This window comes from Oenanthe melanoleuca, chromosome 2, assembly GCF_029582105.1.
Source record: "Oenanthe melanoleuca isolate GR-GAL-2019-014 chromosome 2, OMel1.0, whole genome shotgun sequence".
In the NCBI taxonomy this organism is placed as follows: domain Eukaryota; kingdom Metazoa; phylum Chordata; class Aves; order Passeriformes; family Muscicapidae; genus Oenanthe; species Oenanthe melanoleuca.
In genome coordinates, this window is record NC_079335.1 from 37207147 (window position 1) to 37222540 (window position 15394).

General features: G+C 38.0%; 1 protein-coding gene across 3 annotated transcripts in view; it reads left to right on the plus strand.

The window, feature by feature from the left end:
• TOX (thymocyte selection associated high mobility group box) overlaps window positions 1-15394 on the plus strand; it is a 215853-nt gene that overhangs the window by 170254 nt on the left and 30205 nt on the right. For 2 of the 3 annotated variants that reach the window (XM_056485533.1, XM_056485532.1), the window contains exons 4-5: window positions 910-1188; window positions 7863-8093. In XM_056485533.1, coding sequence (XP_056341508.1) covers window positions 910-1188; window positions 7863-8093 — 510 coding nt within the window. The remainder of the gene's footprint in view (window positions 1-909; window positions 1189-7862; window positions 8094-15394) is intronic. The other variant, XM_056485534.1, reaches the window with a different exon arrangement.

Sequence of the window (15394 nt, forward strand, 5' to 3'; positions counted from 1 at the left end):
TTAAATCTGAGCTTCTCTCTGATACTCTTTGCTATTTGTCATGTTTCTGTATGAGTGTACTGAAAAGAGGTTACAGGCAATCTGCTGAGGTCTGTGTGCATGGTGCATTTGACCTCTGGACAAGAAAGGAGTTTCATCCTCCAGTGCTTTTAATTCTTATCCTTGCAGAGACTGAATCTGTTGCTTGCATTCAAATCGTGTGTCTCGTTAATGCTAAGAAGCAGTGACCCACATAGCACAATGGATTCATTTGTCAATCCTGCCATTTCTGAGCTTTCCATTCATATATGTCTTAGCAGTAAATCGACTCAGAAATCATTTAATCAGTCTATCAATGCATCCTTCTTGTCAATGGGCTGAACCCTGAAAAGTCCAGTTTCTCATTGGGCAGCACCAGGTAAAATAGATTTGGACCTAATACTAGATATTCAGATTCTGAAAATTCCCAGCAAATCTCAACTCAAAACCACCAAAATCCTAAGTTAAAAAAGCAGCATCTGGAAATTATCTTGAATTTTGAGGATGTTCATGTTCTGGTCTAGGTCTGAAATTCAGAGTGCAAAGTTGTCCCTGTTAGCATTTCAGAAATACTCTACACACAGTTACAGAAAGCAGTGCCCTTTTGTTCCCCCCATGAAAAAAACCTGAGCTTTCAATGCTTTTTTTTTTTTTTTTTTTTTTTTTTTTACTATTTCCAAGGGCTGAGGCTAAAGCCTGAATTCTTTATAACAGTCAGTGTTATGCAAATGTCAATCATATCCTTACTATGTTTATTTTCAGTATTTACATGTTTATTTAAGTACTTGCCATTTCCTTTAAGCCTTACCTAGCCAATCAGGCCAACCGAGGTATAAAGGAACAGAACACTTTATTAGTGATATGCTTAATACAGTTTTTTTCCTCTTGTAGATGCAAGATTTACGGAATACAGAAGGAGCCCAGTATAGTTCCCATCCTCAGATGGCAACCATGAGGCCAAGGGTTCAACCTGCAGATATTAGGCAGCCAGGAATGATGCAGCACGGGCAGCTGACTACTATTAACCAGTCCCAGCTCAGTGCACAGCTTGGTTTGAATATGGGTGGAAACAATGTTCCTCACAACTCGCCCTCTCCACCTGGAAGCAAATCTGCAACTCCTTCACCATCCAGTTCAGTCCATGAAGATGAAGGAGAAGATAGCTCTAAGGTAGGCTTAGATGCTAGGATTGCTATGTAAATGGTGGATATTTTTAGGACCTGCTAAATGAATGATATGGCCACAGTTATTAAGGTGGTACTTTGTACGTGATTGGTGGTTCACTGAAGGGAATAAAGGGTTATGAATGCAGAACTTACAATATCCAGACAACTCTTCAGGCAGCTTGAGCAAATTACATCATTCCTCTTCGTGAGAGCAAACTGGAATACTGTTAAACACAGAATGGATAGTCATTCCTTTAGGACTTTAATATAAGGGTTGAGTTTTCTCACTTGCATAGCAGGGATGTTTGTTCCCAGTTAAAGATCAAGTTACTGCTATAAAAAGTATGAACAGTCTGTGCAATATGCTAGTCTTTGCTACTTGGTCACAGGATGAGTAAACAGAACATCATAGCAACCAGAACAGAAAGATCTATGAACTTTAAAAACTTTACCTTGAAAATCTGGAAGACCCTGTATGCATTTATACTTTTGAGAGGTGCTGACACTTCGTCATGACATGTTTAAGCTTCATTTTCATGTCAGTACAGGAATGAAGTGATAAGGGTAATTTACATAATAAATTTCTTTAAAGGATAAATGTCAATCTATATAGCAGGTTTTGCATGCAATAATCTCCCAAATCTCCCAAAAATCCTGAAAACCTCCCAGAAATACACAAGTCCATTATCTTAATTTTGCAGACAGAAAAGATGAGACACAGGAAGATTGGGGCTTTGTACTAAGTCATCCCTTAAACCATGAATATAGCATGCCAAAACTGAGAACCTCCTTAGCTGTGTTTTGTGGTCACTAGAAAAAAGCAGTCCTGTCAGAACACTCCTGCAGTGCAGTGTGTGCCACAGCCATGTCCGGTGGGGAAAAGTTGCAGACTTGGGAATGTGAGGAAAACATATTGTGAGTCACTGAGGAGGTATAATCCAGTCAAAAATGTAAGTCTGATTTGTTTTAACATTATATTGTTTTTCATGCCTCAAGCTATAAAATAATCATGTAATTGGAGACATATGTTTTACTACATTTTGAATAAATTCTGATTCAAAAGTTTTATTCCAGGACATTCCCCTGATTTCACAAACTTTAGGCTTTAAAAATTACTGAATAATTCATACATTTTAAATGAGCACTTTCTTACTGAGGGAGACTTTAGAATACAGCTATGTAAAAATAATTCCAGGCAGCCTTTACTTTTTCAGAATAATTTATTTGCTACTCCTGTTGCATTGCTAATATTTTTGCATTGCAAGATGCTCTAAACTTCTGAGAAAAATATCCATTCAGGTAATTATGATTTCCTTTCTACTTCCATCAAGTATTTAACCTACATTTTTCAGGTACTTATCACTATAGCACCTCATGCTAACAAAAGTGAAGGGTTGTGGTTTCAAGCACGCAGTAGTTATCTGAAGCTAATACTTTTAATAGAGAAATACAAAGAACTGCAGACTAATTAAAACTTGGGCCTTTCTTTGTGAAAGCCAGTTTACATAGTGTTCAACTTTTAACAAGGCTGTTATTTTGGAAAACTCTCTTTAAAATTCTCTCATGCTCAAAAGATGACAAATGGGGCAATGCACAACACTAAATCCAGAGTGCTAAAGTAGATACATTGCCTTAAAATTATATTTATAATTTCACTGCTAAGAGAAAAGTTGTAAAGGATATTACATTTGGTTAATATTGACAGAGGGCTTAAATTGTTCTCCATCTAGTGTGGTTTAAACAGCAAGCTTGATGGGGAGCAGATAATGCTATCCATGAATTCTGTAGGACTTCTTAGGGCTTCATGAAAGCACCTGAGGCTGGATACCAATGGAGACAGGCAGTGGGCTGGCACACCTGATCCTATGCAATGGTTCTGTAATTCCCTCTGTAAAAGACAAGAGGGGTTGAATAATCAGTCTAAGGAGTGAAGTGTATTGCTCTACTTCAAGATTTCAAGCTCTCCATTCTGTATCTTTTTGTCACATTACTCTTCCTGGAAGCTGCCTGTGAGTGGATAAGAATACTCAAAATAAACCAGTTTTCTGTGGAGATCTTTCTCCCCAGATACAACAGCATTACATTTATCAGAGTTGCTTTTGAGGGGCCTGTGAAAGGTCTCACTCCAGAAATCCTCTTCCAAGTGAAAGAAGGCACTGGATGGGGACAGGAACAGACAGACTGACTGTTCTATCTCTTGTGAAAAAACCTATCTTTTAACTGAGTGTACCTGCAAAATTTGGATTTTTCCCTTTGATGTATGGACTATCATGCAGATGTGTGGTATTATTTAACAGATCAGGGCCAGAGCTCATTAGCTGATCCTTTGGTAGGAGTGCACATGTTGCAGTCATGGGGTGGCTGTTGGAGTTGACTTTGTGTGGGCAGAGATGTCCTGCCATGAGCACTGCACAAAAACCAGCTCCCCCTGAACTCACCGTGTCATTAATAGCAATAGTGACCTTCTCCCTGTTTAACCAGTGGGACAAGATGTTTGTCTGTGTACCCACATTGATAAAAAAGACAAAGTGCATTTCCAAATGGAAAATCACCTAGGTGTCAGATGACCTCCCTCAGTTTATACCAGCTGAAATGTGTGAAAGAGAAGCCACTGGTCTTTTCATAGCATATTTGGTAGAGAAATCCCTAAAAATTATACCTATTTCTATCCAGACAAAAAATACAGAAATCTCAATATCCTGTTCATATTTATATGAATTTATAGAAGGAGCATGATGGAAGGTATAAAAAAGCATGTTTGAACTAAAAGTATAATTGTTTCCCTATGAACCATTGATTTCTGTGAATGAAGGAAATGACCATTTCAGCTCAATATATATATATTCTAAATTCTAGTATTAAGCTTTACAAGATGATGTAATTGTTCATGTACTGAGCTTAGTGGATGTTCATTCCATGAGAAATATTGAAATTGTTGTAAGCCTTATCCAACATACACAGAACTAATGGCAGCAGCTGCTAAATATTATTTGGCAATGCTCATTCTCATAAAGACTCTTTTATATAGGCTGTTCAGACTTCAACTGTCCTATATTCCCTTGCTCAAAGAAAGGGAAAGGAGCTGCATCATAGAGGGCTCAGTTTCTCTTCCTGATATTGCTCTAGAAGCAGGACAGCTGAGGTTGCTTGACCATGAGATCAGTGACAACTGCAGCATAATTGTAAGGCTGGATATACATTCAGAGAGCTGCTAAGGCCATGGAACTGTGAAATGTAGCCTCAGACTAAGGGTATTGTCTCTGCAAGGATGCACGTCACTTAGGCTCCTGAATTCTTCTGAACCTCATATGTGGGGCTATTGTTAGAAGAAGAAAAAAGGGACAACTTAAAAATTAGTAGTTGTAAGTAACTATAAAACCATTCTAAATAGAGTGGCCACTTAGCACATGCCTTATTCTGACCACCTCAATGGAATATTACATTTATGTAATTCTTGCCATAACTCACACTGCTGGATCGTTAAACATGTACTTCGTTATTGCCAAGCATAATTGTGAGCTGCTGGAAGCATTGCTGGTTTGTAAATAAGTATTTCTTCATAGATGGATAACAGGGTTTTCTTCCATCTTCATTTGCATTCACTTATGAGAGAAATTCAAATAATGTATTTTAGAGGGAAGATAGCAAGAGGGCTGCAAGTAGCAAGAATTAAATAACAGAAACACAATTACTAAAGAACTGCTGCAGCATATTCTCCTTATGTGGCAGAAGTTTTACAATATTTACTTTATATGATAGGAGTTATAAGTGGAATTCTGTGTTGTCTGTTCAGCCTATTATGCAGATGGTGCTTGATTAAAATCTATTTTAAACTACAGCGATTACTGCAAGATAGTGTGCATAAAACAGCTCTCCTAGCTCCATTAAAGGCTTTGGTACTATTGCAGTTTATTTTAAATATGCTTATAGACATTTTCCAGGTTCTCAAGGGACATTTAGATATCAACGATGTGCCTTACTTGATAGTTTTAAATCCTACACTAGATATTCTTGTGATCTATTACGTGTGCAACATGGTTAATGTACACTTTTTTAAAGTGAAAGATTATTGCTTTCTTGTGATAAATAAGTTAAATACATCACCATAATTAAGCAATAAGCCATGACAGGAGGTGGATTACCATGAGCTAACTACACCTCCAGGGATTTTGAGGCACAAGTCTAAGCCTAGCAGAATATATATGGTTTTTATTTTACTTTCCATCTGTCTCTGCTTTGGTGGTTAGAAGTGGAGTCTATGAAGCTGATAGACTGATGGGAGCATAAGGCAGGCCATCATCTCAGCCATTTGCAAGGTTATTAGTACTGGAATTCTGGTATTCCTTTTATTTTGTTATTTTCATATACGACAAACAGAATTTCCCCTGTGAATACTCTGTTTTTAACAGTGGGGTTTTGAAGTCTCTTGATCATTTAGGTTGGAGAATAAGGTTTTAGAGCTGTTCACAGAACAGCTTACCAGAAGGCACTGACACAAGTTTCTGTAGTATATCACCTAGTTTAAGGGTAGTTGAAGAAACACGGTACCCTAACATACAGAGAACTTTTAAATCTCATTGGTTCAAAAACAAACTAAAAGGAGAAACGTGTTAGCAAATCACACAGGTAAAATTGCAATTATAGGCCTAATTATATCAAAGTCTTCTTGCACATGGAGTTTGCATTGGACTTCTGAAAAGTTTAGACTAATGTTCTCATATCAGAGCCCTAGTTAATTATACTTTAACTGCTAGTATTGTGTACCCCGTAGGACTAAAAATAGCAAGAGACAAAAAGCAGGACAACTGAATAAAGGGTAGCACAATTCTGATTTTCCCTATTTTCCAAATGCTGACAATAGGCTGCATGTCTATTAACTTTGTTTGAAATTTGCAACTATTGTACCATAAGGCTCAGAAAACAAGCAACTTCATTTTCAAGTTGTGGTAATCACTTTTTTTGCTGTTTTCAGCAAGCCACAGAGATCCAAATTGTTCACTGGGTTCTGTTGGACACCACATAGTGAGGCATATCGGAGAATAAAAAAGTTATTTTTCTCAAAATGAGAATTTCCAGCCATTTTCCTCATGCAGTTCCAATGATTTGAACACCTGTATCCTCCTGTGCCACTTGATACGCATTATTAAAAAATAGTAATAAAAGGAAGTGAAAGAAGTCATGCTAGTAGATCCTTAGCCTAGAGCATACCATTTATGCTCTTGATCGTCTCTTCTCTTAAAAATGCTTATGATGCACAGTGCTTTGGTCATGCTGACAAAAGAAAAAAGCCTTTGAACCCACTTGTAAGATCACACACCATTTCTGCAGTTACAGTAAATTAAGTGATCATATCAAGGAAAGATACTTTGCCATGGAGCTCCAATGTGTTCGAGAATCAGGTTATTGTCGTTTTTTTGTGCTTGTAAGTCATAGAATCCTAGAATCATTTAGGTTGGAAAAGACCTTCAAGATCACCTAATTTTTAACCTAATTGTTAGTCTAACTGTTAATCTCACACTTCCAAGCCTGCCACACGTGCCCAGGAGCCACATCTACAGATCTTTTAAATGCCTCCAGGGAGAGTGACTCCACCACTTCCCTGAGCAGCCTGTTCCATTGCTTGACAATCTTTTTGGTGAAGAACTTTTTCCTAATATCTAAACTTTCCCAGAGGCAACTTGAGGCCATTTCTTCTCTTTCTATGGCTTGTAACTTGGGTCAAGAGACCAACACTCACCTTGCTGCAACCTTCTTTCAAGTAGTTCTAGAGAGTGATAAGGTCTCCCCTTAGCCTTCTTTTCTCCAGGTTAAGCAGCCCCTGCTCCCTCAGCTGCTCCTCACAAGACTCGAGCTCCAGACCTTCACCAGCTTCACCAGGAAAAGAGAATGCTTTGGTGTTTGAGCAGATGCTCACATGCAGGGTTGTTTTCAGGTGGTGCATAAATAAGGCACGTGAGCATTCCTCCATACACCATTCCTCTTTCACTCCTCTCCTCATACCATTTGTTTTTACATGAGCAAACATAAAAACTACTCAGCTAAATCCAGATAAGTCAAAACTGATCCTTTAAAAGACTCTGAACTGCCTGTACTGGTAAAGGTTTGTTTCTTCAGACTTTAATTAGAAGGTGTGTAGGGGAATGTCTGTAGCTTGAATTGTTTGGTTCACAAGCAGATTTTCCTCAGTCCCTGGAAGATGTACCACTGGCTGCAGAAGAAATTGATTTGAGCAGTAGTCTGGGGTCATTCTGGGGAAGGACAAGAATGAGCAAAAGGTAGAAATGACAGTGTTCCTGCTGTCTGCAGATGGTTCATGGGGTTGAACTGATACTCAGGCTATAAAGAAACTAATTTCATTTGAATTTTCTCATTATTTTCTTGTTATAGCCACTAGCAATAAAACTTAGAAAAGGTGAAAAGATGACCAGACAGAGATTATGGCAATTATATGAAAGAGAAATATAAAGTATTTAATGGAAAAATAGCATTATCTGAAATACTTATAATGAATTTTATACTTGTGACTAATGCAGATAGTGTCAACATATCCATTATCAAAGATGACAACAAAAATTCCATTTCTGCATGCAAAATTTTTGTATCACAGGGGCTGTAACAGTGGTTGGAATGAATTAAACTGGCTTTTTTTAATAGTACTTTCCTAATTTTATGTTACAGGTCAACGGTGGTGAGAAGAGACCTGCTTCAGATATAGGAAAGAAACCCAAAACTCCCAAAAAGAAGAAGAAGAAGGACCCAAATGAGCCACAGAAGCCTGTGTCTGCCTATGCATTGTTCTTTCGAGACACTCAAGCAGCCATCAAGGGCCAAAACCCCAATGCCACTTTCGGTGAAGTCTCTAAAATTGTGGCTTCAATGTGGGACGGCTTAGGAGAAGAACAAAAACAGGTACAGTATGTGCTGGAGCTCAGAGGCTTTGTTTCAGGAAAGTGTTATCAGGGTCATCTGAGCACTGTAGGCAGATTCTTTTGTTAGCCAGGATGAAACTTGAATATGTGCCATCTCAGGAATATGATTCAAAGAGACTGAGATAAGGATAATATTGTTTTATTTCATCTGTATGAAACCACTAAAATATTTTACTTTGTTTTGGGATGTGGCACAAATTTCAGGAATATATTTAGGAATGTTTTATGCTGAAATCTGTGGGCCTAGGATATTACAATATCATTGCCCTGTATGTGAAACTGCCATGTGAGAGGACCTTGCAGCCAAAGCTTAGATCTGTGTAGTGGGAGCTGACATATCTGAGCTCCCATTTGCAGATGCTTCCCTTGCCCATGATCCCATGATGCCAGAAGGCTCCCAAACCACCTAGGTTTTGTGAAAAAGTTAGTGATGTGTTGACCCAAGGAGACCTAGGGTGGATGCTGGCAAAGGGCATCCTCTAGCATGTATGTGGGCTGTGGAAATCACTTCCCAGGGTTACTTCCATCTTCCATGGAAGGCCTTGGTTCTGCAATGAGGCCAGCAGAGCTGGACCTGGAACTTTGCAGAAATCCTTCCAAGTCAGTCAAAGCTGTGTAAAAATGGGCAACTCTGGAAGCTCATCACATTTTAGTGGTGGCAGCTGGCAAATACCATTGATCCTCACTGTAGCATGCCATTGCTCTTCTGTTGTTATTGTTTGCATTTTTACTAACTGCCAAAGAAAGGATTGGATTGATAAAGGAATGGGAACTTTAAAAAAGCAACAGATATGGAAGGAAAGGATGTGCTGGTTGAGAGTTATGTTGGCTACAGGAGACCTGGACTGGGGTTGATGTTAGCACAGGGAGTGAAAAATTACTGGGAATTAACTGAATCTCATTCATTTATACACTGTTATTACAAAATTACATTTAAAAAACTAAGAATTAACAAAAACTTCTTAATCATTTTTTGGTATGTAAAATTATTTGAGCTTGGAAAAAAAGAAAAAGAAGGATTACTTTGCTAATAACTGGGTGGTGTAGGTACATCTCAATCCTTGTTAAAGATGCCAGTATAAAAAGAATCAAGATTTGGCACTTGTTGGCTAACTGGAGAGAAAAAAAAAAAAAGAAAAAAAAAAAGCTTTTGTTATCTAGTATCCACCAAAGAATAAGGCCAGCATTTGGAAGGTTTAGCTGGAGCAAAGGTAACTTCCTGAACACAGGGATCAGAAAAGTCACTTAGAGTGGCACATTAGAGTTATTTTCTTGTGTTGTGTCTTTCTTTTCCCTTTTTTAATAAGCCCAGCAAAGGTCAACCTAAAAGACTGAAAAATGCTCATTTCCTTTGAGCTTGTCATGTGAGTAATACCACCAAAATATTAAAGCCCTTCCATAAAAATATGTACAAAAAGTGCATGAAACCCTAAATTTCCTGCTTTAACTTTGATTTCCTATTCATGATTGAGAGCAAAATTTAAATAAGTCCTATGCTGTAAGAACAGAACAAAATTTATTTTCCTAATCTCTGTTGTTGCTAACTTAGGTTGAAACACAGATGAGTGATGTGTTATGGGATCCATATGACACATGCATGCAAAAATGGCTGCAAGTATGTTTTTTAAGCCAATTCTTTAAACAGTTTGGGTTAGCACATCTTTGTTGCTTTTTGACTCATTTTGCCTATTCATTCACATCAATTAAGCACATTTTTAAAATTCCAGGCCCATGACCTTTCTAATCTAACACTGTACAAAAATAATAAAAGATGGTCCCCATTAAAAAAAATATAATTGGCAATCCTATTTTCTAGAATAAATTTAAATTCATTTTTTATTCCATTAGGGATCTAATAGTACAAAGTAATGGTTACAAGACATCTTAACTGACCAGATAGTCTGTATTTTAAAGGCCTAATTTTTCAGATCCAGAGCATTAGTAACTACTATAAAACCAATGTCTCTGGTAGGAAAATTGGACTCTAAAAATACAAATGATTAATGTAGCTTTTGGTATTTGGCATTGAGGAAGCTTCAGAAATTCAAAAATAGTTAAATAAAGAAACAATAACATCATTAGAGGACTATTTTATTGATGAATTATACTTGCTGAAAAGGATTCAATTATCATAAAGCTTCTGGCTTATGTTTTGGAAGCTAATGTTTATTCTGGAATTTAAATAGAAATATGTTTCCAAATTATGTTTCCTGAATTGGAACTCCTTTTGCTATTTAAATAGTAAATATAAATGAATCAGAAAGTAGAACATAATGCAGCTATTGAGAAAGAAGAATAGCCTCATGTTTTCATGCTAAAATGAAATCTTCTTTGTTCCTATGATCTGAGCCATTTTTTCCTGAAATGCATAGAATTCTTCTTGTTTATTGCTGAAGACTGACCACAGAATAAATAAAAGTATAGAAACTCAGTACAATAATGACCTAAGGGCAGTATATGTATGTCCAAGACTTTGCAACAAAATTTTGATAACCTGGAATATTAGACTGTAGCTTGAAAATCTTTGTGCAATAAACACATATGTTTTTCAAACTGTGAAGGACTAGGAAAGTGTTGATTGAGAAAATAGGATCTGAATGACAGAAAAGGAAATGGTGCTATGAACTAGCTGATGGTGTGTGCCTTACTGAAGTTAGGGGAGAGTTATGCTTAAAATAGATTGCACTCTGATTCTCTTACCATGGCAATAATACAATTTATTAGACTAAAGCAGATACCAGAGTACTTCCCACTTATTTTATCATATGAAGACATTTGAATTTTTGAATCATATGCTCCCATCAATTTCTGTGTAAACGATCTATTTGCAAACAATGCTGGTGTGTGCCTGTGTTTTGTTTGTCCAAATCTATCTACAAAGAGCCTAGAAGTTAAAGGGAGTTTAGTGGTCATGGTGGACTTTGTCATGGACTTCTCAAATTCTGGATAGAGTGCAATAATTATACATGATCAGAAGCAGGCACTGTACATTTTTCTTCATTTTTCACTGTAAATGCTTTCTAAAATTGTTCAGATTAATAAATCTGTGAGTGGTAGGCAGCTGTAGCAGTAGTATGTTGAGTTACATTCTCCAAAATGCTGTAGCCATAGCACTGGGATTATTTTTTTTAAGTGACATTTCCAGTTCCTTATGATCACAAACACTGGTTTCTCCTTAGTACCATATTTCTGTGCATCCCATTTCTATAGCTTATCTATGTACATCTTTGCCCTTTGCACACTTTTTTACTGCAAAGGGGAGATAAACAGCCCCTAGGAAAGAGGGATCAGCATGCTAAATGGTTGAGTTGCTGGCTTTCAGACAAAACACTGGTTTAAACTGGGTAAAAAGGCTATTTAGGTCATTTTCTGTCCTTAGATGTAAAAGGAAAGTAATTTTAAATCAGTACCAGATGTGCATGTACTAAATGAACCTTAAGTTTCTAATTGGAGTTCTAGTAAAGCTGTAATAGATGTGGCAAATTACAAACAAAATGTTCTTGTTTACATTAGTGTAACTTTAAAACTTCAGCCAAAGACCTTAATAAATGTTCTGTTATTCTAAAAATGGAATTGAATGTCTATTCAACATTCAACAAAATTAATCTCTGGTGTAACTTCAGTGACTTAACTGGAATTCTAGTAGGAATTAATTTGGCCTCCTATGAACAGCTTAGTGTGCATATTGTGTGTGAGTGTGTATTCCTGTGTGTTTGCTTCAGCTTTGCACTGGTCCTGCAGCTGGGAGGAGGAGGGATTCACCTTGGGCACCCAAAATTTAGCAATCAGAAGAAGCAGGTGAAACCAAACCACTGTGTGAGTGCTGTGACAGATGCTTTCTTTCAGGCTGCATAATTCATAGACAGTAATATTAGCTGCAACAGTTCAGCTCAATAGCAACACCTCATTATTTTATCCCTCAGTATTTATTCCTATGGTTGACGCCTCATGAAATTACTGTTAATGTGTTTATAGAAGGGCAGATCTGACACAAGTGGGAAGAATTTAATTTCCCACTCATTCTTTCCTGCTGATGTGTCCTCTTCCCCTGGTAGAAGTGGCAAGTGTAAATAGTTAATTTGCTTCAATTATGAGCCTGTCCTGCTAAATTAGAAGCAGCAGGGATATGAAGAGCCAGAATTATACATATGAGGCAGCTGACAAATCCTCCAAGCTCACAAAATCAAATCATTTACTCCTCATCGGTGCTCAAAGACCCACTAGATAAAAGCTGCAGTTTATTCTTTAACATCTGATGGAACTTGGATTGTATGTTACCAATACTTATGTAAAACTAAGTCCCTCTGCATTAGTGTCAATGTTTGTGATGTTACCATTTTCACTATAAACCACAAGCTTTGGGGGTTTTTATTTTGTCTCTAAAAGTAACCCAGGCTGATTTGAGCATGAAAAATAACAAAGCATGTTTTGAAAGTTTCTTTTTTGATCACAGGGATGTTTCAGAAACAGCAGCACATTGTCCCCCAGGTAGATCAGGAAGGGGTCTACAAATAAAGCTGGCCAGCACCTCATATCTCCACAGCTTCTCTCATGATGTGAGACACCACAAGTCACATTGAAGTGGGTCCAAGATCAGTGTTTCAGTCTTGACCCCACCTGTCCTCTGGGAGCACCCAGCCTAGGTCCTCCCTCCCAGGGTGTGATGGCATCCCATCCCTTGGCATGACAAATGAGATATCCATCCCATGGCTGGAAGATCCACCCTGTCCCCACTGCATTGCCATGCCCAGTGTCAGGATGTCAGACTGCTCAGGGGACTGGCTGCAGAAACAGCTTCAGAAGATGTGCAGACCACACGGTCAAAGTAGTCAGTAGCATTTTAAAACAAATTTTCAATTTCTTCCCTTATATATGCTGATATACTCACACAGAGGTTTGTTTATCTATCTCTTATTCTCCCTTTAGAAACACTTATTTGCTCTGTGCTAATGAAGCAATCTCCAAGGAATAACTAACACACTTGTAAGAGGATGAGAATGTACCTCCAGTTCAGCAGATAAACAGCCACACAAGGTTTAGCTTTGTTTTGTTTTTGTAGATGAGAATAGGAAGAGAAGGCACATCTGTGTGTGCACACTGCCAAAGTGAATTATAAGGAAAATGGATTCTGGAATAGGCACAGCAGACAGCAACCTTGCATCTCTCCTCCCAGCTACCTGCAACAGCAATGTTGCTTTAACCAGTGTTGCATCTTATGTGTGTTTGGGTGTGTTTCTCTTCACAATTTCTATATTGAAATTGCATCTCTACCCTTTGAAGGTCTAGACTGGGGTGTCAAGAGTTCAAAACAACTGATCCTCATCCTGGTGTATTCTTCTTCTCCCTGCCTCTAAAAGCATCTGGGCTTAATGAGCTGGAACATAAATGGGCCAAAAATGGTCACATACTAAGTCCAGATACAACTCATGTCTATGTACAAATGCATAAATTTATATCTTCAGGTTTTTCTACAGCCCTGGCTTTTACATGGCCAGTCCTTGAACCCCTTGACTTCCATTGACTTCAGAGGGGAGAAGTATCAGCCCTCTGAAGTCACAGGGAGCATCAGACACCCCCTGCTCAGGGTGGATTTCTAACATTCATTTGCAGCACACAACAAACATGACTCCTAGAGAAATATTGCACAAGGCCTGTGAGTTATGAAATGTTGACTTTAACTGCACCTTCTTATTGGAAGCAGTTGGGCCAAAAGGACCCTGGGTTTCAAATGCTGCTGTAGCAATGTGCATCAATAATAGCCTTAATTTTCAATTTATTCTTCTTCCCCAGCTTTTAGCCATACATTTGAATTCAATAGAAACATAACTTTTAAGTCATTTGCATACAAAACTAGATTTAGGCCCAATTATTATGCCTCCATTCAGGCTCACATCCTTTCTTTTTTTTTTTTTTTTTTTAAGAGAAGAGTACCAGCAGGTGGAAATAATCTCCAGCTAAATCATACTTTAAATGTCATTTGTTTTGTGCTCAGCTTTCCTCCAACATGCTTCTGATAAAGTGTAGAGTCCTACTCCTGTAAGCTGAGAGCATCAGGACTATCAGATCAAATTTAAGCCTGGCACAAATGGCTGCAATTTCCTGTGTTCTCCAGGAGTCTCATTGTTTGTGCTAGAGCTGAATTTGGTCTGTGATCTTTCCCCCACAGACAGAACTCTTTCCCCTAAGCCTCTAATTTGTCATCAGTGTCTTTTCCATGCTCTACAGTCAAAGAGACTACTGACCCATACAGCTAGCCCTGGGCCTCTTTGTTACTGTATGTACTTAGATTAAAAATCAAATGGTAACATATTTCAATGTCCATTGAGTATTTCTGAGGATTTTTTTTTTCTGACTGCTGTGGGAATATCTTTCTCCATTTTTAGATGAGTGTGTGCAGCTCTAGGTGCCTTTGCTGCAAAATCAGGAGATTAAAACTAGAGATATGTCTCCCACTTGGAAAAAAATACAAGTTTTCTCTATGAGCCGACATATTTAGGGCCAGGAATGACAATCTGAATGTGGAATTTAATTCTGGATTGGAGCCTACTGTATTTTATCAGATGACATTCCTGTAACTGTAGTCCATGAAAATGACACTCCCATGGGATATAACACTGCACAGACCAAGAATACAAAATCCATCTTGTTGCTTTTTGATTTACTATTTTTGCATATACTGTTTTGTGGTGTTTCTGGAACACTTCCACCAAAACAAATGTGGGCATTTTTACATCATTTTAAAAAGACAAATAAAACTTGCTTGCAAGTCTCAGATCTAATGAGATATCCACAAGATAAACAGAAAACTTCCCTGTCTTTTCATACCATCTATATAGGCAAAGGCAGGGAAGTAGCATGGTTCTTCCTAATTTGCTTTGTCAGCTAGGAGAAGCAGAGCTTTTGCAGACTTCCAGGAAGCACAAATTCTGAAAGTCTCTTTTTCTCCAAAAATTATGGGTCAGTTTAGTTCACTGTCTCTGGTATCAAAGAGGACTGTAGTCACAAGCAATAGTTTTCCATTAGCACCTGATAGTCAAAACTGAGGATGTGGTTGCAGACATTTGAATGCCTGTTTTGGCTCTTGTGATGATTGGGGGAAGGGAGATTTGTTCCCCTCAGGCAATAAGGGTGCAAGCCACAAGTGACAGGGTAGTAATCCTGCTGTCTGTTGGGTTGTGATGTGTTGATAGTCCTCCACAAGCAACCTGGGAGAAAGTTCATTGTGAAAAAATGCCTAGTCAGAGCAAAAACCTGGCTTAACAGGTATATTTCAACTATATA